The sequence below is a fragment of the Marmota monax genome, unplaced genomic scaffold (assembly GCF_021218885.2).
Source record: "Marmota monax isolate L192 unplaced genomic scaffold, Marmota_monax_Labrador192_F-V1.1 WCK01_AAM20220418_F8-fsc00129, whole genome shotgun sequence".
NCBI lineage: Eukaryota > Metazoa > Chordata > Mammalia > Rodentia > Sciuridae > Marmota > Marmota monax.
In genome coordinates, this window is record NW_026693811.1 from 224,085 (window position 1) to 247,533 (window position 23,449).

The 23,449-nt window shown below is 38.7% G+C and overlaps 1 protein-coding gene across 1 annotated transcript; it reads left to right on the plus strand.

Moving 5' to 3' along the window:
* The first annotated feature begins 2,126 nt into the window (after positions 1–2,126).
* Positions 2,127–22,986, plus strand: Dapl1 (death associated protein like 1). The gene is made up of 4 exons (XM_046462323.2): positions 2,127–2,274; positions 10,936–11,023; positions 13,563–13,623; positions 22,698–22,986. The coding sequence occupies exons 1-4, from the start codon at positions 2,208–2,210 to the stop codon at positions 22,812–22,814; spliced, it is 333 nt and encodes a 110-aa protein (XP_046318279.1). The 5' UTR covers positions 2,127–2,207; the 3' UTR covers positions 22,815–22,986.
* Positions 22,987–23,449: the final 463 nt, after the last annotated feature.

A 23,449-nucleotide genomic window follows, 5' to 3' on the forward strand; every position in this document is an offset into this window, starting at 1 on the left:
TTTATTGATGTATATTTTGCATGCAATAAAATTCAATATTTTCATATGATATATGTAAAATGATTCATGTTATCACCTCTATAATTGACACAAAGTAGTTTCATCACCTCGGAAAGGTCCCCTCCTGCTCCTTTGTAGTTTTACCTCTCTCCCCACCCACCTCTGTCACTGGTAAGAGTTCTGTTCCTGTACTTTCAACTTTATAAGAACACAGTAAGTAGGGTTTGAATTTTGTGTTGTTGTTGTTGTCTGCATACTGGGGATCAAAACCAAGACCTCTACCACTGAGCTATACCTCCAGCCTTTGTTTTTTGTTTTTGTTTTGTTTTTTAGTTTGGCTTCTGTCATTTAGCATAATGCTTTTAAGATTCATCCATGTCAGTCATTTTTATTGCTCAATTGTATTCTATTATATGGATATACCACAATCTGTTCATCTAGTCTATGGTTGATACACTTTTTGGGTTGTTTCTTACTTTGTCAGTTAAATAAATAGAGCTGTTTAAAATATTTTTACAGTGTGTGTGTGTGTGTGTGTGTGTACCCACACAGTATTATCTTTTCTCTTGGGAAAACTCCTAGTAATTGGATTATTAGTCAGACTATATACACTAAGTGTACGTTGAATTTTATAAACCGAGTTTCACATTTTTGTCTTCTCACCAGCAGTTTGAAAGTTACCGTTGCTCCAACATCTTCACCAGCATTTTGTATTTTCCTTTTTATTTCCTAGTTAAGCCTTCTAATGAATATGTAATAGCATTTCACTGTGGTTTTAATTTGCATTTTCCTTATGATTAATGATGCTGAGCATCTTTTTGTGTGCTTATTTGTTGTCAACACCCCCACTTGTGAAGTTGTGTTTGACTCCTTTGCTCATTTTTAAATTGGGTTGTCTGCTTTCTTACTATTGGGTTGTAAAAATTCTTTATATATTCCAGATACTGGTACTTTGTCAGAATTGTTCTCTACAAATATTTTCTCTCACTTATAGCTTGTGTTCATTTCCTTAATGATGTTTCTTGAAGAGCAATTTTTTTAAAAATATTTATTTTGTAGTTTTCAGCGGACACAACATCTTTGTTTATATGTGGTGCTGAGGATCGAACCCAGGCCGCACGCATGCCAGGCCAGCTCGCTACCGCTTGAGCCACATCCCCAGCCCTTGAAGAGCAATTTTTAACTAAAGAATTAAGAGTCTAAGTTCCTGTCATATGCTAAACTTTGGCCCTGGAGATACAACAAGGTCTAAGATTTTAGTAATTTTTTGTATTTTTCCTTTTTATTTTTTGACAAAATTTGGATCTTGTGGTTTCTGACCTACTTTTCTACCATCTTATCATTCATATTTTCACATGTTAAATATCATTTGAAAACATCTGTAATATGTACTACAAAGTACTCACATGGCTTTATCTTAACTTATATAACCACCCCTCTCTATATTTTGGCATGTTTATGTTGATTCCCCTCAAACAAAAAAGAGTCCCACAATTCAGGAGGCTGAGGCAGGAGGATCACAAGTTCAAGGCTACCTTCAGCAACTTAGCAAGACCCTATCTCAAAATAAAATAAAATTTAAAAAGAACTGGGGTTGTAGCTCAGTGGTAGTGCACTGCTGGGTTCAATCTCCAGTACCAGCACCAAAAAAAAAAAAAAACTGAAGAGAAAGAAACACAAAATTACACTCCAGAAACCTCTGTACACATCTCCAATTATTTTCTAAGTACAAACGCTTATAATTACCAAGACTGAAACAAAGGCACGGCACTTGCTTATAATCATCTCTTCAGAAGAACCACAGATGTCTTGAAGCAAAGATCTTGTCTTGCCCCGATTGTCATGGCAGCATATAACAAAGAGCCTGTCACATTGTAGGTGCACTGTACTTACTGGAGGAACGTATAGAAAGAAAAGGAATTCACCAAAACACCCTCTGCCCTTCCTCCTGTGAAAGAAAATGAGAGCTTCCTGCCTTCTGTAGCTATCTACTAGCCTTCCCAGATGAAGGAAAGAGGAGCATTTTCTTCAAAGAGAAAACTTGCCAAGCAGATGCAGGCTGCCAAAGAGCTGGGTGACAAGCCCTGTTGCTGCTCAGCAATGCCCTTAAGGGGCCCCACCCCCTCCCCGTATAAAGCTGGGGTGCTGTGGGGCAGACGCAGTTGGCACTTGGCCTCCAGAGCACCAGCAAGGCACTGGCAAGAGCTATGGCAAACGAAATGCAAGAAGTACAAGTTCTGCTGTCCCCGCTGAAAGGGGGGCATCCTCCTGCAGGTAGGCCCCCACCTGTCTGTTCTGCAGCTGCTGCAGCTGCTGCCCCCTCCCATCAATGCTCAACTGGAGCACCCCAGGAGAGCAGAAGTTCTCAATCCACCCACTATTGCTTTCACTTCCTGCCACCTGATTTCCTCCTATGCTTTTGATCCTCCTTAGCTTGTGCATAAAACCACCTGGTGATTTGTCAGGCCCCCCCATTGAATCAAAACCTACAAATCTAGGGAAGTATAAGGCATTCTGTGGTACTCATGGACAGGAATAGTTAAGGAAGGTGAACCTTCCCTGCTATAGGTTAACTGTGACCCATCCACACCTGGATGATTTACTACTACGGAAACTTTGCTCCTTAGAGGTTACAGTTCTCAGACTCAGTCTCCCCAAGATGCCTGTGCCTCATCTGACTGCATACCCAGACAAACCAGCTTCCACACACAGGACAGCAACCACATCTTTCCCTCCTCAGGCTTTAGGGCTGGGAAGTGTTAGCAGGGATGTACTTTGCCTGTCAACAAGCTGAGAAGCACTTTTTAATAAGCACACAAGGATTGAGAGTGGAGGGTGATAACTGGAAAAGGTAGCTATCAAGGTGTTTTGCAAAGTACCCACAGTTGTCTTGTTTTTTTTTTTTAACTTATGCTATTTATATCAACATCCTGGAATATAGAAAATGGTTTTATTGTACTTAACCATATGTTCATATAGATTGGCTGGGATGTACAGGTCTATTTTTAGTTGTTTTTTTGTTCTTTCAGCTCCTTAAGAAAGACCTTAAAAGCTTGGTCACTTTGTGATTGCTTTCTCTATTTTCAAAATTTAGTTATTGGTATAATTCTTTGGTACCTCCAAGCCCAGGTTATTTCAATTATCTTTGCTGCAGAGGGTGATGGTAGGTATAACCTTTGCAAAGAATCCAAATCAGACACAGGTTAGGGGGGGGTGGCACATGTCTGTAATCCCAGCCACCTAGGAGGCTAAGGCAAAAGGAGTGCAAGTTCAAAGCCAGTTTTAGCAACTTAGTGAGACCCTGTCTCAAAATAAAAAATAAAAAAGGGCTAAGGATGTGGTTCAGTAGTTATGCGGTTATGGGTTCAATCCCCAGTACAAAAAAAAAAATCAAATGCAGTTTCAGCATGTTCTGGTGGGCAGCCCAACTGGAAAGTCAAAATCCTTGTTCTGGGCTTCCAATACTAGACACCATGCCCTGATCTCCTTTGGCAGACTACTGCCATTTTATATTTGTAATTGAATTTAGCAATATTTAACATTACGTTTAAAGGTAATGATGCTAACTAATGGTCCAGGAACTATATATGCAAATTATTGGAAGAGAAACTCATTACATAGATAACAACAAAAAATAAAGAGACCCCCATTCTCTTCTTGCCACTTCCACCTTATAAAAATGGTTCAGCTGAAACCTGATTTGCTAAACTACATTTATGCACAAAGAACATAGAGATAAACTTAACTAAAGGAAAGTTTGAATGAAACCACCGGGAACTTTCTGTCCCCACCACTAATGATTGCTAATTACTCTGTATACATAGCACACCATGACTCCATCAAGCATGTCACAATGCCTCTGGCATGACAATTAATTATTATGAACTGTGACACTACAGATAAGAGGTTTTGGATAATTAGAATGGAGATGAAGGCAGACTTTTGCTTCCCCACTGAGCACAAGAGAACAAAGAAGCCTCATCCTTCAGCTGGTCTCTCACTATGTATTTTAAATCTAAACCGGTTTGCGATAGTGCAAAATTTTATTTATGGAACAAAAATAATTAGGTGCCAAAATTCCATTAAATCTTCACCTGATTTTTTTAAGCAGGAAGTCAGCACGATACGATGAGAAAGGTATATCAGGGCTTTTGGAATCAGACCTGAGTTCAAACTTTGCTTTCATTCCACACCTCTGAGTCTCCATGTTCTCATCTCCGAAAGAGAGGTAATAAACAACATCAATTTGATAGGATTGGCGTGATGATTAAAAGAGTTTATGTAAAGTACCTGGCACAAGAAGATTGACCCCTTTGAAATGGAGGCTTAGTAAAACACATTGCAGTCAGCAGAAATGATCATTCCCAATTTCAAAACAGCCTGATGTTGAAGCTGCATTAGGCGCTCCTGCAGTAGTCAGGAAGAAAGAAATAGCAGTGGAACAGATCCTCGTGGCTGTCCCATCATAGTTAAAAATGAAGCCACTCAGAAGTCAGCCAGCTGTAACTCTCCCACCTACATGTGGAGTGCCTACCAGTTTATCTTTCATGTATATGAATATAATATATTGCAGCTCTGTTAGCCCTGGTTATACATTTATGCTGTGAAACAGACTACATTAAACTTGAGGTGGCCTGGGTTGCAGGAAGCATGCTTTGAATTTCCAGCTTTTTTGATTTGCCTCGCTCTTAGTTTTATAAGCACCCCATTATAAGAACAGCAGTACCAAAAATGTGTGAGTTGGAGGTAGCCACGGGAAGCCAGATACATGATGAATAGAAAGAATAGCAGTCGGTGAGTTTGTCCTATATTCACTACACTTTTTAATTTGATTTAAGCCAAATGAATCAGAGCTATCAGAAGGATCTCCAATGAATCTCTAGAGTAAAGTTTTCTAGTTCATTAAAGAAAGCAGAAAGTTTGGAGGCAGGGGGTACCATCCAGTGTGAAACTAATGCAGAACCTGGGGAATGACCATACTGCCTAAGGACTGGTATCATTTTCTAAAAACAAGCAAACAAAAGTCTTGATTCTCTCTATTCCATCTGCTCAACTTGTAGACGTTGGAGAGGCACAGATCTGTGAGGTTAGAAGAGAGGGGTTACAAGCCCCACTGCCCCAAACATCACAGGGAAGAGAGGTCTGATGGCTGCAGTGAGACTATTGCCATTTGCTCAAAGCTAATGTTGCACCCAGCACAGCACAGCAACTGCCAGACATGCGGTGGATGATGTTTCACAGAGGATCAAACAAAATCAGCAAGATTGAGTAACTTGACCAAAGCCACACAGCTGGAGGGCAGTGAAGCTAGGATTGGAAAATAAACCAGGCCTCATGCCAAATTCCTCTTGCTCTAAAGTTCTCTCTCTTTGCTCACAGCCTTCTCTTGAGGGTTTTTGGGGCCTTGATTGGCAACCAAAAATTTGCTGATGAATCAACTGTGAATGCAAAGTAAACATTTTGCAAACATCTACCTTTCAATTAAAATCTGCAAATGAAAGTTCTCAGTCCCAAGACAGAGTTTGCATAGCCTTTGTGTCATTCCACTTTTTTGCATACATTCATCATGGATTAGTGAAGGAAAAGCCTAATTTTTCTTACAGGCTTGTTCTGAGCTTAGCTACTATCAAAAACTGTGCAAAACTGGAAAATTATTATATAGAATTTAAAACTGCAAGGTCTAATTTCAAAAGTTATAAACTGCCAAATCTACCATGAAAGTACAATTCTTACACAGAGATGGGAAAGAAAAACTTGAATATACCCAAGTGAATTTAGGGTGTCCTAATGAAATCATCTAAAAGAGTAACTCTCCTACCTTTTTTTGCCTTTAGTTCATTTTAGCTTGGGAAAGAACATAAAGTCTTACCTTAAGTATTTATATTCACATCTGTACTTAAATCATGGTAAAATGTTCAGTCAATTTCATATTTTACCTTGCCCAATTCTAGTTGGTCTTCCATAAATGTTCAAAAGACAATGTAGTCTCAAAAATGGAGTCACAAAAATGATGACAAATTTAAACGAATTGATTTGGATACAGTGAGACCTTGAAAAAATCCCTTGAGTCGGACTTATCTGGTGTATGTGAATTGGACCAGCATGTGATGGTGTGGGATTGTAAATGCTGGTTCATCCTGATCTGGGGAGACCAGTGTGACCAGTGTTCCCAGAAGAGCTTTGAAGATGACCTTCCCACAAACTAGCTCCACCTGGTTCCATTGCCCCTTGTAGAGAGGGCCTCAACCTGTATTTCAGTGCATCCATCCTCAGTGTGGGGATATGGTCTGCTGTTTCCTTCTTCTGTACATGTGTGACAAGGGAGATTCCCTCCCAGAATAAGGTAGGTATAGGAACTATGTTCTAGAAATCCAAGGTCTGGTTTTCTAATGCTCTTAAATCATTAAGTTAGCACTCACAACTCTGTAACAGGATTCAAAGACTGCTGAATAGGAGGAGGAATCTGTTGGGGAGAATTTTTAATTCCTCCCCTCAAGTGTCTATTTTATTGTTCTTAAGAATGAAGAACTCTCTGGTTTGTGTTTCCTTAATGTCTTTTGATATTTATTTCTCTAAGTGCCCTGTGTTGTTTCTGAAGGAAGGCACGTGATAGATTTTATTTTATAGGTAGATGGGAAAAGTTTGAATCATTATAAAGATTTTATAATAAAAATTATCTAGTTTGACTTCTGCCAAATTCTCCAGAATTCTCCGAAGGTGTTCATGACAGAGGACATCTTGCCCTCACTTTAATACACTGAGGGGCAAGAAATCCATTATTATACTAGGTGATATCTTTCACACTGAATAACACAAACAGTTACCTATAGCCAGACCCTATCTTTTTGGCACTTTCATTATTTGGTCTTCATTCACCCCTCTGGAACAACACAAAGTAATCTAAGTAACAATAACTACTAATTATTAAGTGCCTACCATGTACCAGGTGCTTACATCACCTCTATTCTCTAGAGCTGTCAGTATTATTCCCTTTTGAGAGATACCGAAACTGAGCCTAAGCAGAGTTTTAAATATTTCACTCAAGGTCACTGCATTCGTTGGTTTTTCATTACTGTTATGAAATACATGAGACAGGCTAACTTTATAAATGAAAGAGTTTCATTTAACTCACAGTTCTGGTAATTCAAGAGCTTGACCAGGATTAGCTCTGCTGTGGAGAGGACCTTATGGTAGGTGTCAGGAGCAAATGTAAGAGGGAGAAATCACATCACCAAACAGCAAGTAAGAGAAACTGGGATGTCTTCCAAGTGCACCCTCTCAGTGAACCTAAGGACACCCACTGGGTCCTACCTCCTAAAGATATCACCTCCAAATATTGCACACCAAGGACCAAACACTCAGCAAGTAGACCCTTAGGACAAACTCAAACCATATATCCAAGCCATAGCAGTCACATAGCTTGGGAGTAGAGCTGTCTGACACTACATGACATTTCCTCACCAGGAAACTACTCTTCAGCCCCAACATGGCAGCCCTTTCGATCTTTGGAGATGATAACCTAAGCTCCCTTGAGCCTTTGCTTCTTCAGGAGTGATTTTACTGGATTCCCTAGTTCCTTGTGTGACATAGTTCCCTTCACTTTGGCCCATCTCCTCTGAAGACCCTCAGACCATCAATGTCTTTCCAACTGAATGAGTTTCAAACAAACTCAGTATTACAAAGGCCTTCTCATTCTGAGCTTCTGCTTATTTTAACATAATAATTTTGCTTCTATCGTTGGTGATAATTATCAGTCCAGGCAGAAGAAAATGTGTAGAAACAATAGCATCAGGGAAAACAAAAGGAACGCTAACAAGAAAATCATTACAGCGCACCATATTTGAAAACCACTTGTCACGGGAAGAATGGAAAGCACTGTTGGGGGAGTACTGAAACCTGAGCCCAGACCTCTGATTTGATTCTTGCTGGCAGAATAGACAATGGAGCAGTGAAGGAGCTGAGGCACCCCCTTGGTGTACTTCACCCTCTGGTTTACTTCACCTGTGCTCCAGGCTGTTCAGAAAATGTTTTCATGTAATCTCACTTCTGTTGCTGATGACTTTGTATGCTTCTTTTTAAATTTTTTATTTTTGTATTCTTAAATAAAAAAATTTAAAGCAGATTTTTCTTTTCCAAAATGAATCTAACATTATAAAATTCTACAAAGGGGCTTATATAATCAATTTTTTTTTGTAAAATATGGCGATTTAAGTGATTAAGTAGAGTTTATTCCGTGAATACAAGTATGGGTCAATAGTAAGATATTCATTGATATAACAACTACATTAAGGGGAAAACTCATACGATCATATCCATGAATTCTGAAAGGCATTTGAGAAAATTCAAGATCTAGTCCTTATTTTAGGTCCAATAAAATAATAATAAAAGTATAGTTTCTGCTGAGCACCTATAATCCCAGCAGCTCAGGAGGCTGAGGTAGGAGGATTGCGGGTTCAAAGCCAGCCTCAGCAACAACAAGGTGCTAAGCAACTCAGTGAGACTCTGTCTCTAAATAAAATACAAAATAGGACTGGGGATGTAACTCAGTGGTTGAGTGTCTCTGAGTTCAATCCCTGGTACCAAAAAGAAAAGATACTTCCTTAACATCTTGACATATATTTACACAGGGAAAGAGAGTATGAGCCACCAAAGTACACAATATGTTTAAAGAGAAAACATTAAAAGCAATCCCTTAAAAATTAAAAAGGCAATTTGGGAATGTAATTCAGTTGCAGAGCACTTGCCAAGTGTGTACAAGGCTCTAGGTTTGATCACCAGCACTGGAAAAAAAGGTAGTGGGTGAAGGCAAAGATATCCACCATTGTCACTATTTAATATTATTCTAAAGGAGGCAATATTATCCTTTGCAGACTATATAATTTTTAAAAATCCGAACAACCTGAAAGAACCTACAAAAAAACTATAATGAGCAATAAGAGACTTCAGAAAATCCTGTGTATAAAATCAAAAACTTTAAAATAATAGCAATCTGTTGGAGTAATAATGGAAGAATAGACCTCCATTTATAATAGCAGCAATAAGAATAAAATGAATAAAAGAATAAAATGCTTAGACAATGGACCTAATAATAAACAAGTCACTGAGGAACTCAGGAGAGGATGTGAACAATGGGGAAAAAAATATTATGTTCTTAAACAGAAAGCTACCAGAAATGTAATATGAATTTTCCCTTTCAAAAAAAATGTATCATCAAGATTATTTATAGAGAATGGACAAACTATTTCTAAAATTCTTATGAAAAATAAGTAAGAATAACTAATAAAATTCTTCAAAGGAAATGTAACAAGAAGGGATTAACAGTTAAGTAGTGAGATACAAACTGGTGCATCCTCCAAGATGGACAATTTGGCAAGATTTAGCAAAATTTCCAAATGCACATATTCCTCAGAGCTATCTGGATCACTTCTCAGAATTTATCCCACTGGTAAAATTGTGCTGATGCAGAAGTATGTGTATAGAAGGATAGTCACCACAGTATTCTAGTGACAACAATGGATTAGAAACATAAGTCCAACATTCCCAAACTGGCTAAGTAAACACAGAACGTTCATATAATGGGATTTTTAAAGAAACATGTGTTAAAAGGAAAGATACTCAAGGACTGGGGATGTAGTTCAGTGGTAGAGCACTTCCCTAGCATGCACGAGGGCTTGGGTTTGATCCTTAGTAACTCAAGGAAAAAAATTGGACACACAGATAAAGATATATTAATGGTTATTTATGCTCAAGTGGAAAAAAATGAAGAGGATGCAGAACAAAGTGTGTCTTATGCTACCATTTTTAAAAAAAAAATAATGCATAAAATATCTGTGGATAAAGACATAAGAAACTTGCAACATGAGTAGTATCTAGGGAGATGATCTGGGAGGTTGGGAAATAATGGTAAGAGGGAGATCACAGACCTTTTCATGACTTTTGAATTGTATCTTCTATATGTATTACATAACCGAAAATAATTAAATAATAATTTCTAAATAACAATGATGAAGTCAAATAACTAGGGCATTGAGAAATAGGAGAGGTTCTCTTTATTTTTCACTTTATTGGAACTAGTCACAGAAAATTGCCCATGTGGCATTTCCATAAAAAGAATTAACAAGTTCAAACAAATCAATGTCCATTTAGCTATTTCTCATTTGAGCTTGTCAGATTTTAGATGTACAAATTTCCTGGGAACTGAGAAAAGTATTTGCTTTGACTTGCAATCTGAAATGGGTTGTTCATTTCCAAAAGTTGATTCCATTCGACATTGTTAAACACTTGAATTGCTGTTAGGTCATCTGTAGCCTAATTAACACTAATTGATCTCTTGAATGGCAGGATTATTAATGCAGTTTAATTACTCATTAGAACCTCTGAATGAGGCCAATGTGGAGGTTTGGGGTCTGGGCTGGAAGGTGGGTATTCAGTGGAATTTTAAGCACCTCTGTTGAATTAAATGCCTGTGAGCACTGTGAGTTCTGACTTTTGGCACATCCCTCAGAATCTGACTTTTGAAAGCTTTGGTTGAAAAAAAAAATGCAAGCCATGCAAAAGCTTTAATCTCATAGGAAAACCAAGGGTCACATTGTATTGTTAGTTGCTATCACAAAGAATGTAATTGGTTTGATAACAAGAAAAAATGTTTTTCAGTGAAATGCCTAAAGGAGTATATTGTTATTCTCCTCCCCAAAACTAAGGTGTAACCTTCTGCTTTTTCAACCTCAGTTCCACTTCTCTGAGCATAAACAAGCAGACCTCAGCCCTTCCTCTGCCCCCACCTTTTATCCCCAGAAAATATTTTTTTCTTTTTATTTTGTTGTTTTATATGAAAATTTATAACTTTAAAAAATAAGTTCAAAAATATTTTCAAGTATAAATCCATACCTTGAATAACAAAGCTGTTCTAACTTTCGTGTTGATTCTTGTTTATAGTCAAAGCTGGAAGGATGCGAATTCCCAAAAAACAAGAAATGGGTGTCTTGGAGAGACATACCAAAAAAACAGGATTGGAGAAAACAAGGTAGGGGTTGTTAATTTCTTCTGCCTCCAGAAGTAGTTTTAGGGCAATCCTCTATGCACTTGAAGGCATCCAGTTAAAGTAGGGTGGGTGTCATGATTGATGGTGACTTGGGCAGTAGGGTGGCTACCAAATGAAGACTCTCTTCTGGGCTCCCTGAATGACCCACCACCCATCCTCCTCCTCTCAGCAGCCAGCCCAGCTACCTCCTACTGACTTTTTAAGGTGTCCAAGCCTGACACACACATCCCTTTACCCTATTTTCAGATTAGCCTTTAAAATATCACTAGGCTGGCCTATTTTCATAGCATGCTTTCTACTGAAGCAAATCTCCTGAATTAAAAATAAATGGCTATTTTTGTTTTGAATTCACCTCTCAATTATTTAAGCAACTAATGGCCACTATATCTGGCATAGCTGGAAGGCATATAGATTCTGAGGCTTGTCTCCCCTTACTTTTTCCACCTTGACCTTGACACAATACACTATTCCCAGAACCCAGCTGAGAGGGGTGGGCTGAATCCCAAAGCACAATCAGCCCAACCACTCTACATCTTGTTAAGGAAAATGAGTACATTTCAAAAAGAAATAAATTGGTTCCTCCAAGTATCTCAGTGATGGGTGCTTCAGAGACTTAATTTTAAAATGGTTTCTATAGATCGGTTGATGAGTGATTCAAACGGAGTTAATGGAATGATGTTCAAGGCACTGCCCTTCATAACAGAAAGAGAATATGGAGGAAGCATACTGTATTTCTTTGGCTGTTTTCATATAAATTTGTTTTTAAATCACTTTTCAAGGTTTTTCCCCCCTAATTTATAGGAAGGAATTATTTTAGGATCTCTGCCACATTAGAATGAAATACTGATTTGCCCCCATTAACAACAAGCCATTTGTTTTCTTGATATCAGAAAATAACCATCATCTGAGGAAAGTGAAGCCCTAAGTTCTTAAAACTGTGGAGGGAAGCATGCTCATTATTTATCTTCTAACCCAACATCTAGGACAGGTCCTAGAATAGTGAGTGCCTGCTGTAAATGATACCAGACAGTTGTTGAATCACAAGCTAGTTGACTTAGGGAGCCTATTCTGTTTCTAAGGCCTGATTCAAGCATAAGCCTTGTTTATTGTGACACTAGTTCTCATGCCTGAGCCAGGATCTCAAGCACTGAAGAAGCTGGGCTTGGAAATGACCTTTAGCAGGCAACCAGTGGAAAGGTCTTTTCTCTGCACCTCAGAAAATGGAAACTTAGTATTAATTCTAACATCAGTTAAACAATTGAGGCAGAGGAATTGGTTAGTGAGTAATAAAGTAGTGATTGGTACCTTTTTAAAAATTCATTTATTTTCTAGTAGTCATTGAAAGATGGGAATTGGATTACTACAGACTTAAACAGCAAGAGGACTTTCTATGTTGCCCTAATTACCATGGACAGATTCTGGTTATGGGAGGCTTATAGAATGGGGGAAGCATTTTAAAGAAAAATAAGGGACTCTTAGGAATATGAACTGGCTAGGCCTCCTCCCAGGTGCCTTGGAGGGAGCCTGTATATTGATAGACCCAGATTCATCAGCTGCATTTGCTCCCCATAAATCCCTTCTGCTATTCATATCTCCTACACAGGCATGTACACCAGATAGGAGAGTCCCATTTTCACAGACAAACACTTTTCCTACAACTTCTTGTAGAATAGCTTTTTAAATTATCATTATTGTTTTTAGTTGTTGATGGACCTTTACTTAATTTATTTATATGCGGTGCTGAAAATCGAAACAGTACCTCACACATGCTAGGCATGCATTCTGCCACTGAGCTACAATCCCAGCCCAAGAATAGCTTTGTTTTAAATATTTTTAAAATATATTTTATTCATTTATTTATATGCAGTGCTGAGAACCGAACCCATTGCCTTACACATGCTAGGCAAGTGCTCTACCGATGAGCCACAATCCCAGTCCCCCAGATCAGCTTTATTCTTTTTTTAAATATAGAAAATAAATTAAGAACCATCAGTGTCCATTTTCTAATAACTTCTAGTAACCAACACAAGTTATCCAGATGAGCAAACACAGACTTCCCTTCCAGACATTGTGCTGCAGACTCAGCCTTGATTGAAACCCTCCCACAAAATAACTTGGCCTGAGAGAAAGAAGCCAGACACAGAAGAGTATGTGCTAAAGATGGTTCATTTTATGACACACAAAAACAGCCAGAACTAATCTCTGGGGCTGTAAGTCAAGGTAGGCGTTATCCTTAGGGGCAGTTGGTTTGACTAGTGTTTATAGTCTGTTAATATTCACCAGGCTATATACTTACAACATGTGCATTTTCTGTGTGCATATTATATTTGAATGAAAAGCTAACAAACAATTATAATATTAACTTGGACCACAAAGTTTATTGCAGCACATGGGTATACAGAGGCAGAATGTGTGTCTTCTAGATGTTGCCAAGTCAAACAAATAGCCATCCATATAAATCATTTAGCTCTTCAGTGCGAAAATTTTAAGTCCTGATTGAAGTTTCCTTTCATCTTCACAGTGCCATTGCAAATGTTGCCAAAATACAGACGCTGGCAGCCCTGAATGACACACTGGACAAGGTGAGTGTGCATAAGGTGAACCACGTGATACTCCACCTTGGTATTTGCCCAACGTGAGCCAGCAGGTGACCACTGAGGTTTTTCCCCGCCTAGTGGTTTGATGTTCTTGTGGGGAAAAAAATCTCCTCTTTGTGAGAGGAACATAAAATGGTTAGAGTGAGAAAAGCTATTTCTCCCAAATTCCTAAATAAAACATTTTTTAAAATAAGGAAATAAAGTGAAAATCATGAAACTGAATGTGCAACACTTTCTCACACCAAATATTTCTGGAAAACATTGGCATGTTTTTATAAAAGATAGCCCGTGTATTGGGAATTCAGGAGTTTTTGATCTTCCTCCCATCTCGGCATCCCCCCGCGGAAATATTTGACTTGAGGGACAGGTGGGTAATGAAGGGTTACATGGTTTAGGGCTGGAGGAAGGCTGAGTACCAGCTGAGTATATCCAGTAAAGTCTGTTAATAAAAACAGTTGACCACTACTATTTTTACTTCTATATCCTGAATTTCTTCAAAGTAGCTCAGAAAAAGCTCACCAGGTAGATAGCAATTTGGTTTGTTGGATTCAACTGTTTGTTCCTAAATGTCATCAGTAAGCTTAGTGGGGGCCTTTATTCTACGTCTAAGAGGCAGGTACATTATATTCAAGGTAATAAAGGACTATTCTTTCTGCTACTACACTTTAATTGAACGGACAGGACAGGGTAGCTTCTGTAGAAGAAAGACTTGCTGTTGTAGGGAAGTTGGAAACTTTCCCTCACATTTCTGAGGTTTGATCACGTAGTCTGAAATAAATCAGTACAGGCAGATTAACAGAGAAAATGTTATATACAATTATGTACAATGTTATAGCATGCATAGGGGCATCACGGGGGGAGAAAGTGAGTATCCAAGACCCCAGTGAGGCTTAGAAACTCATGCACCTGCTGCATAGGGAAAAGGGAGTTGGAAATGTGGGCAATTTCAAATGAGAATAAATAATTTTTAGGGGAGATGAATGGGCCTGAAAAATGGAGGACAGCTTATAACAAAGTCTTTCAGGGCTCTGGATGTGGCATGAGCTCTAATCTTCCTTCCTGCAATATACATCAATCTCCACTGGATGATAAGACATCTGGGGAAGGGATTCACAACTGAGAACTTTCTGGAAGATCAATGCTATAGAAAGATAGGGGAGCCTCGGAGAAACCTTCTTCCTGAATTAGCTATTTTCTAGATTCCTTGAGTCTGAGTAAACAGCATGCCAGAGTTCCATCGAGATATTTATTGTTTTGCCAAAATCAGGGGATAGAAACTGTGCACTTGGCCTCTGGGGTCTCCATTTGGTGCCATTGGCCACTCACTGTCAGCTCAGCCTTGAACAGGTTACTTATCCTGTGCCTCAGATTCCTCCTTAGTAAAGTAGGGGTAAAAAAAAACAGCATACAGCTTGCAAGTTTGTTGTGTAGAATAAGTGAGTTCACACACATGAATCTTTTAGAAGAGTGCTAGGCACAGAGTAAGCTCTGCACCCTCTGTTAGGATTAGTAGCACTAGTTTTATGGCAGTGAAATGAAAAAGAATGTCTAAAATACATGATGTCACAGGTCAGATTATATAGAGCAAGATTTTGATGCTGAGCTATAGCCATAGCGTTCTAACATGAGAGGGCTTTATTCTCCCAATCAGAGATGCAGGGAGGCCATAGGTAATTCTGCTACCTGGCTTCAGAAGCAGGGCTGATGGAGGATGCCCTGCTAGAGTAACAAAAGCTGCATGCAACTGCATCTCATTCTCATGCTCCTGAACCTCATCCTTAGGGTATCAGAATGTCTCCTGGCCTACAATATAAGGCAGAGTCTATATTGTACTTTTATAGACACTTATGCTCATGTCTATGACATAGAGGGTTCTTTCTCTTTCCATAAAAAGTATCACTGCTGGCCCAGGCATGGTGATGCATGTCTATAAACCCAGTGATTCTAGAGTCAGGAAAGATTAGACAGCAGGATGACAAGTTCAAAGTCAGCCTTAGCAAGGTCGTAAGCAATTTAGCAAGAACCTGTCTCATTAAAAAAAAAAAAAAAAACAAAGTAAAAAGCTCTAGAGATGTAGCTCAGCAGTAAAGCAGCTATAGGTTCAGTCCACAGTACTTAAAAAAAAAAAGTATTACTTCTTTGTTTCAAAGATGGAAGGCAGGAGAATCACAAGTTCAAGTCAACCTAGGCAACTTAGCAAGACACCATATCAAAATAAAATAAAAATAGCTGGGGATGTAGCTGGGTGGTAGAGTGCTCACCTAGCACGTGCAAGGCCCTGGGGTCAGTCCCCACCACTGAAAGGAAAGATGAAAAGAAAATCCTCTCCCCCAGATAATAATAATAACCAAATTGTATTTAGAGAACAATGAGATGGTATGCTATTAAAAATGCTTTTAAAGCAACTATACTTATTTTAAAAATCCAAACTTGGCCACCCAGCTCAGTGCTAACTGGAGCAGGATGGTAGCTCAAATTGTGCAGATCTCTGGTTAGGAGAGCAGGTCTGGCATCAGCCACAACCTGCTTGATTCCTGTGCTGGCTCTGTCACTGACATCAGTGTGACCTTGGGCAAATGGAATGTGATTAATACTATCTACTTCATAGGAATATTATGAGAATAAAAGGAAGTCATATAATACATGCAAAGTAAGTACTTCATACAGTCAGCCCTCAGTAAGTTGGCTTCTATTCCCAGGCATGCATCTAGCCTTCCATCACTTGGAGTCCCAGGCACAGGATAAGGAACAAACATGTGGAACAAAAATAAGTTCCAAGAGTATCATAAGTGACTGGCTCTAATGTGGAAGTGGGTGTGCTAAGTAAAGAAAGAAAAATCTCCCCCTGAATCCATAATTCAGCCTGAAGCTTAGTAGGATTTCATAATACAACTCCCTCAACCTGGGGTTGAGATGGGCTGACCACGAGATCTGCTGAGATCAGTGGTTGTCAGGGTCTGGGGTTGAGGAAGGGACCAGCTACAAAGGAGGGAGAGAATTTTGGGAGGTGATGGAATAGTCCTGCGTGTGGTGGTGGTCATGGATTGTATGCACTTATTAAAATTCATAAAGTGGTATATTAGTATGGGTAAATATTGTGAGTAAATTATGCCTTGATTTTTAAAACTGAAAAAAATACTACCTAAACTATATTGGCTGATACAAAAATATAAAAGATAAGGAGATAGAAATATAGATCTAAATCTTTTGATAGATTTCACCTGCATGATAGTGCTTTCCTCCTATAATATATATAATCATGGAGACCTAACAATATAAATTGGCCAGAAGAAATATAAGAGCAGAATTGAGGATGCCTGAATTTATTAACATTCATTTACATCCTCAGCTACAATTATGTCTAGTCCCAAGCAACCATGTTATTCCTTATTTCTATTTTAAGAATGTAAGAGTCTAAAACAACCCCTATCCATAAGATCGCATCAATCATTCAGTTATGACAAGAAATCTCTACCTGTACTCTATTCATCTCTGAATATCTTACTTTCAAATCAACTTAAGGTTTAGGAGATTTGGGAGATTTAAAGTAATCCCCAAAGGGCTGGAATTCTACAAATCTAAGAGGGGAACAGCCTAAACTTCCTTCCCACAATTTTCCCACCGCACCTTCCACATAAGACTTTTTTCTTCCATCCAGCCACACTTCTTCCCTCCCCACCTCTCCAACCACCCATTCCCCACCTCTCTATCCCTAAACCATGAGAGATTCAGGTCCCCCACTGGCTGACCACATGGTGTGGTATTCCTACAGAAAAGGGGTTCTGGAACCTGAAATCTCCCTGGTCTGAAAAAATCTGGGAGACCTAGTCTTAAACTAAGTTGTACTACTTAGAGCTACTCCTTAAAAGTTATTTAACCTTTTAGATGTCATGTGTCTCCTCTGAGATATATTTGCTCATTTGCTTTTAAAAAAAAAAGAAAAGAAAGAAAAAAAAATAGGGCTAGAAGTGAAAGAGAATGATACTGCCAAATATATTAATTCTCTGGACAGTCATTGAAATTAAATTTGGCAATAGCTGTGTCGCTTCTAAGCACGTAAAAGTATCCAGTTAAAACCTTAGTAATGGAGCGGGGGTTATAGCATGGAGGTGGAAGTTTGGTAAAAGTTTGGGTTACTTTTTTCAAGTTGCCAGACTTTGAGTCACCACCCCAAAGTCAGTGAGAGGCATGTGAAATGGGATCCTGGGGGAGAGAAAACCATCAAAGACATCTGCAAATTTAAAAAGGTTCTTCTTGTTCTGTAGATTAACATCACCGTAGGAGTATCCTTGAATTTCATTGACATGAGCTGAATGTTTTGTTTTAAGCACTTTGCTTAACAGAGTGTGGAAATTTAAGTGCCAACATTGGAGTTGGAAGTTAACACCCTGGAAAGATGAATGGGAGAGCGGCAGTCTGCTCCTACTACCCAATGTCAGGCTCTAAAACAAAACCTGCTGCTGATTTTCTTACATCTAGAATTTCCTTCACAGCTCCAGTCATAAAGACCTTCATCACACTTCCTTTGCTTTTTGTGCAAAACTAAAAATATGGGCTCTGAGGTCACAGCTCCCCACGATGAAGGTAAATTCTCAACATGGGAGTTTCTCTTGATCTGCTTTTCAAGTTCAATATGTTGCCCCTGTGATGAAGCCACAGCAAGGCAGAGTCCTCACACATACAGAGCCCTGGGATTCTTCCTCTCCTGGGAAGAATCTTGCCCTAATGAATCAAACAAGAAACACCTTTCATTCTGCAAACACTATCATTTTACAAAGGCTAATGAAAGAAAATTCCAGTTAATTTGCCAGTCTAAACCAAGCCAGCTGGTTGTAGGTTGTACTCTGGAAAATGAAGTCTACTTATGTCTAACTCAGACTTGAAAACAAAACCTTCCTATCTCCATTGATACTAAATCTACAGAAAAGATTTATGCTTTCAGGGACTGAACATTTTATTTACAGTTTCATCAATTTTGATGTAAGATGCTTTATGGATAAATATAAATATAATGGATAAATATACAGACTCTCTACCCACAGCACAAAAGCCTTCTACATTAGGATATCCCTGGTGGATAGGGTCAAGGAATGAAAAAGAGAATTTGAATCTTCTGTTATATTTTCAAGAGTTGTTGTAAAACTTTCTTATTGGATCCCCAAAACCTCTACGCTTGTGACTTAATAATTATGAGCATCTTCTCTCCACCCTCCCACCCTCTCTCACACTTTCTCTCTCTCTTACTTATTTGTGTGTGAGAGAGAGAGAGATTGAACCCAGAGTGCTCTTCATTCCCCAGCCCTTTCATTTTATTTTGAGACAGGATCTCACTGAATTGCCCAAGCTGGCCTCAAACTTGCCTCCTCCTTCCTCCTGGGACTACAGACATGCACCACCATGCCCTACCTATAGGCAGTTTCTCTAAGACTATTATCTTTAGCAAAATTATTTCCACTTCTTAATTCTTTTGATTTTTACTTTTTTCCAAAAACTTTTCCAAACCAATTCACAGATGGCCAACAGGCCCCAAAGGCTGCCGGTCATCCAGTCATTCTAACCTGTGGTACTGCCCTTCTGAGAAGCAGTTGAGTTAAGCAATGCTTCTAGAACTTCAGTTAAATGCCTTCATTAAAATATAATCCTTAACTCTCATGCACCACTGATGGAAATGTAAAAATGGTGCCAACACTGAGGATCATACATTTAATAAAACTGGATTGCCATAGGAGCCAACATTTCCACTTCTAGGAATACAATTAAAAGCTGAAAGTAGGGACTTGAACAGATATTTGCATACCAGTGCTTATAGCAGTATTACTTGCAATAACCAAAAAGTGGAAACAACCCCCCAAGTTTCTGTGGATGGTGAATGGATAAGTATACAGACAACTGAAATATTATTCAGCCTTTTAAAAGAAGGAAATTTGCATACATACTTTAACATGGATGAATCTTGAAGATATTTTATGCTAAGGAAAATAAGTCAGAAACAAAAAGGAAGTCGCCAGGGACTTGGGACAGGAAGTTGTTTAATGGGTACCAATCTGGGATGATAAAAAGGTTCTGGAGATGGATGGTGGTGATGGTGGCACAGTAATGTGAATGTATTTAATGCCACCAAACTGTCCATACACTTTAAAGAATGGTTCAAATGGTCAATTTTATGTTGTATTTTACTACAATTTTTTTTTTTTTTTTTTGCAGGGGAACAGGTCCAAGAGATTGAACTCAGGGCACTCAAGCCACATCCCCAGCCCTATATTGTATTTTATTTAGAGGCAGTGTCTCACCAAGCTACTTAGTGCCTAGTTTTTTGCTGAGGCTGGCTTTGAACTCGCAATCCTCCTGCCTCAGCCTCCCGAGTACTGGGATTACAGGCATGCACCACTGCACCTGGCTTACAATTTTTTTAATTTAATTTTTTTTTTTTTGTACCAGAAATTGAACTCAGGAGCATTTAGCCACTGAGCCACATCCCCACCCCTTTTTATTTTTTTATCTTGAGTCAGGGTCTTGATAAGTTGCTGAGGCTGGCTTTGAACTTGTGATCCTCCTACCTTAGCCTCTTGAGCCACTAGGATTACAGGAATGGCTACCATGCCCAATCAATAATTTTTTTAAATGACCAAAAATAGTGTAACCTGTAAATTGTAGAGATCATCTTGGAGATTGCCAAATAACAAGACTGAATTAAGCAGCAAGTGGGTTATAACACACTCTCCTCCCTTCTCCTTTCCTTTCATACTTTCACCTATCATCTTTCGTACCTAAAGAACAACAATTGACATGTGGCTTTATCCCTTTCAGCCCCAACTTGTCTTGCCCCACCTCATCTTGGCTAATTGCCCAGATCTCTGTTATATGAAGCTGTTTGCTTCTTTCTCACCCCTCTTTTACCTTACATTTGACCTTAATTGTCAAATTGTTCTTCCTACCTGGAATCTCTTGAAAATGAGTTAAAGCTAAGCTGAAATAACCCAGTTTGAGACTAAAGACACCCAGTCTGGAAGCACACTACTGAAGTCGATGACTTCTTAAATCTCCTTTCATTCTAATGTTAAAAGAAATACAAAACAAACACTCTGCCCTTACCACGCTGTAAAATGCATGTCTTGTGCACTGACGATAACTCATCTGACAAAAAAGTAAAAAGTTCCCAACGCTTTTTCAGACTCTGAAGCAACATTTGTGACTAATACCTCAATTACTGTGTTCCAATCTGCTAGAATGTCAGCAGGGACCATCCTTGGGCTTAATTATTATACAACTTGTACTTGCTCATGGTAAAAGAAAAATAAATAGAAAAATACTGATAAGACAAATAAAAAAACTGAGTTGCCCATGATTCTATCCCCTTAGCAGTAACCATTATTAACAATTCAGTGTATATTCTTCCGGTATAGTTAATTTTTTAAGACCAAGAAGAAAGGCCTTCTTAGAGTCAAGTTTCACATAAAAGGGACATCTGTGGGCCTATAGCTTGGGCAGGGATATTTGAGATGAGATGTAAGACACATGTGTATTTCCTGGCTTAGACGAGCCCAAACAAACCATAAACAACGTGATGCTTGAGGTCAGGAACAGTTTATCTCCCCCTTTTATTTAATTAGAGTGTCAAGGAAAATGCATCTAAGCTCTATGGTTATAAGTTAAATTCCTAGCAAGCTGATGCACCCCTTCCTTGCTGGCTAAAGCGATGTCCTTAAAGTACTTGTTTTAGTCAGCTTTTTTGCTGCTGTGACCAGAAGACACGACCAGAACAATCATAGAGGAGGAAAAGTTTATTTAGGGGCTCACATTTCAGAGGTCTCAGTCAATAGACAGCCAGCTCCATTCTTCTGGACTCAAAGTGAGGCAGAACATCATGGCAGAAGAGTATGGCAAAGGGAAGCCGCTCACATGCTGATCAGAAAGCAGGGAGACTCTACTTGGCAGATACAAAATATATACCCCAAAGGCACACCCCCAATGACCCACCTCCTCCAGCCACACCCTACCTGCCTTCACTCACCACTCAATTAATCCTATCAGGGGATTAATTCACTAATTGAGTTAAGACTCATAATATAATCATTTCTCCTCTAAACCATCTTGCCTTATCGAACACATGAGCTTTTGGGGAATACCTGACATCCAAACTGTAACAGCACTTTTATGTTGTATTGATGGACTTGGAAACCCAAAACTGGAATGGACCCAAAAGATTACTGGGTCCAAATTCTCCTCCTAGGAAAACTACCGGTGAGGTGCATAGCAGCTCTGGGCATCCTTCCCATTTTAGGTTGTCCTTAATGTGAATTCCAAAAGGTCTCCTTGTTTTATAGGAAATTCTGTTTTATAGGAAATTCTTCATGTTGTCAGAATGTCTCAGTCTGTGTTAATTTGAATCCATTTAAGCCTGTTTCCTCATAGATGTCTTCCATGGAGATGACTAATAAGGACTTTGGTTACCTGAATCTAGTATGTCATTCCTTGATCTTCTCTTCACAAAGCAGTTTAGAATGGACTACATGGAATGGCCAAAGTCATGCCATTTTTAACCTTATAAACAGCAATTTCACATGCTTTGACCTAATAAATAACCATAACTCTTCTTAACTTCTTTCATAGACTCTTTATTTCTGATTTTTTTGATAATAGAACCCCCTGCCAGGACCTTTTCCAATATTCTGGTAGCCTTCTTATAATACTAACCCATATATAAAAGCTAGTGTCCAAATAATTGTTAATATTACAGAGCACCAATGCAAATATAATTAATCATTTCTACTTTTTAAACTGTTACTTCAAAACATAAATATAAGTGCACATGTATTATATATTCTCACATATCATATATTTTATAATTTTAAAAATTCAAGACAAGTTAAAGAGGGAAAAACCACTTTAACATGTTTCCATGGATCCAGGGTGGAAATGGTATGGAAAAAAAGAAATATCATATAACAAATCAACAAAACTGTGAAATTCCCAACCAGCTTGTATTGCTTTCTATGACTTTAATATTTCATGACCAAAAATGTCTAATATGATTTTTTTTCTTCCCTTCTCATCTTTAGCTCAACCATAAATTTCCAGCCACAGTGCACATGGCACATCAAAAACCCACACCTGCTCTGGTGAAGGTCACTCCACTGAAAAAGATCTACATTATTCAGCAGCCTCGGAAATGTTAAGCTAGGACGTGGGACGTAAAATACAGCCACTTGGCCACCTGCCGCCAGCATGAAACAGCTTAGGAAAAAAGGACCAAAATTGTCCATAGGCCTAGTGCACTTGCTTGGTAAAGAAAATAAGTTTTGTATCTTTCCTTTTGACTTTAGATAATAAAGCATCCAAAACTAGAAATCTGATGCATTCTTGTGACTCTTTTTGGTGCATGTCAGGATCCCATGGATATTTACACATATAATTCCATAGAGTAAGTAAAGAATCCAGAACACCCAACTATTCCACTCTACTGCCACTGCCCTGGGTCAGTGCTGTCCTCCTGGTGGCTAATCCCAAGTTGTTCCAACCACACTGAGTTTTCCTTGCAAGCAAAGTCTAGTGTGGAGCACTCTGAGCTTTGCAAGGGCCAATGTTTTATGTAAACTTAGGTGTGACTCTTAATCTGTATGTCTTAGGATGTTCAAATTGTCACTTGAGGTAAAATGTCTTTTCCCTTTTTCAAGGTCCCCACATAAATACAGTTTGTTTTTAAGATTTAGTAAGGAAAAATGAAAAAAGTTAAATTGATTATAAACATATATTCTTCTGCCAAACAGTCAAAGATGAAAGGTAAAACTATAGTTTCCACAGATTTGCTGAC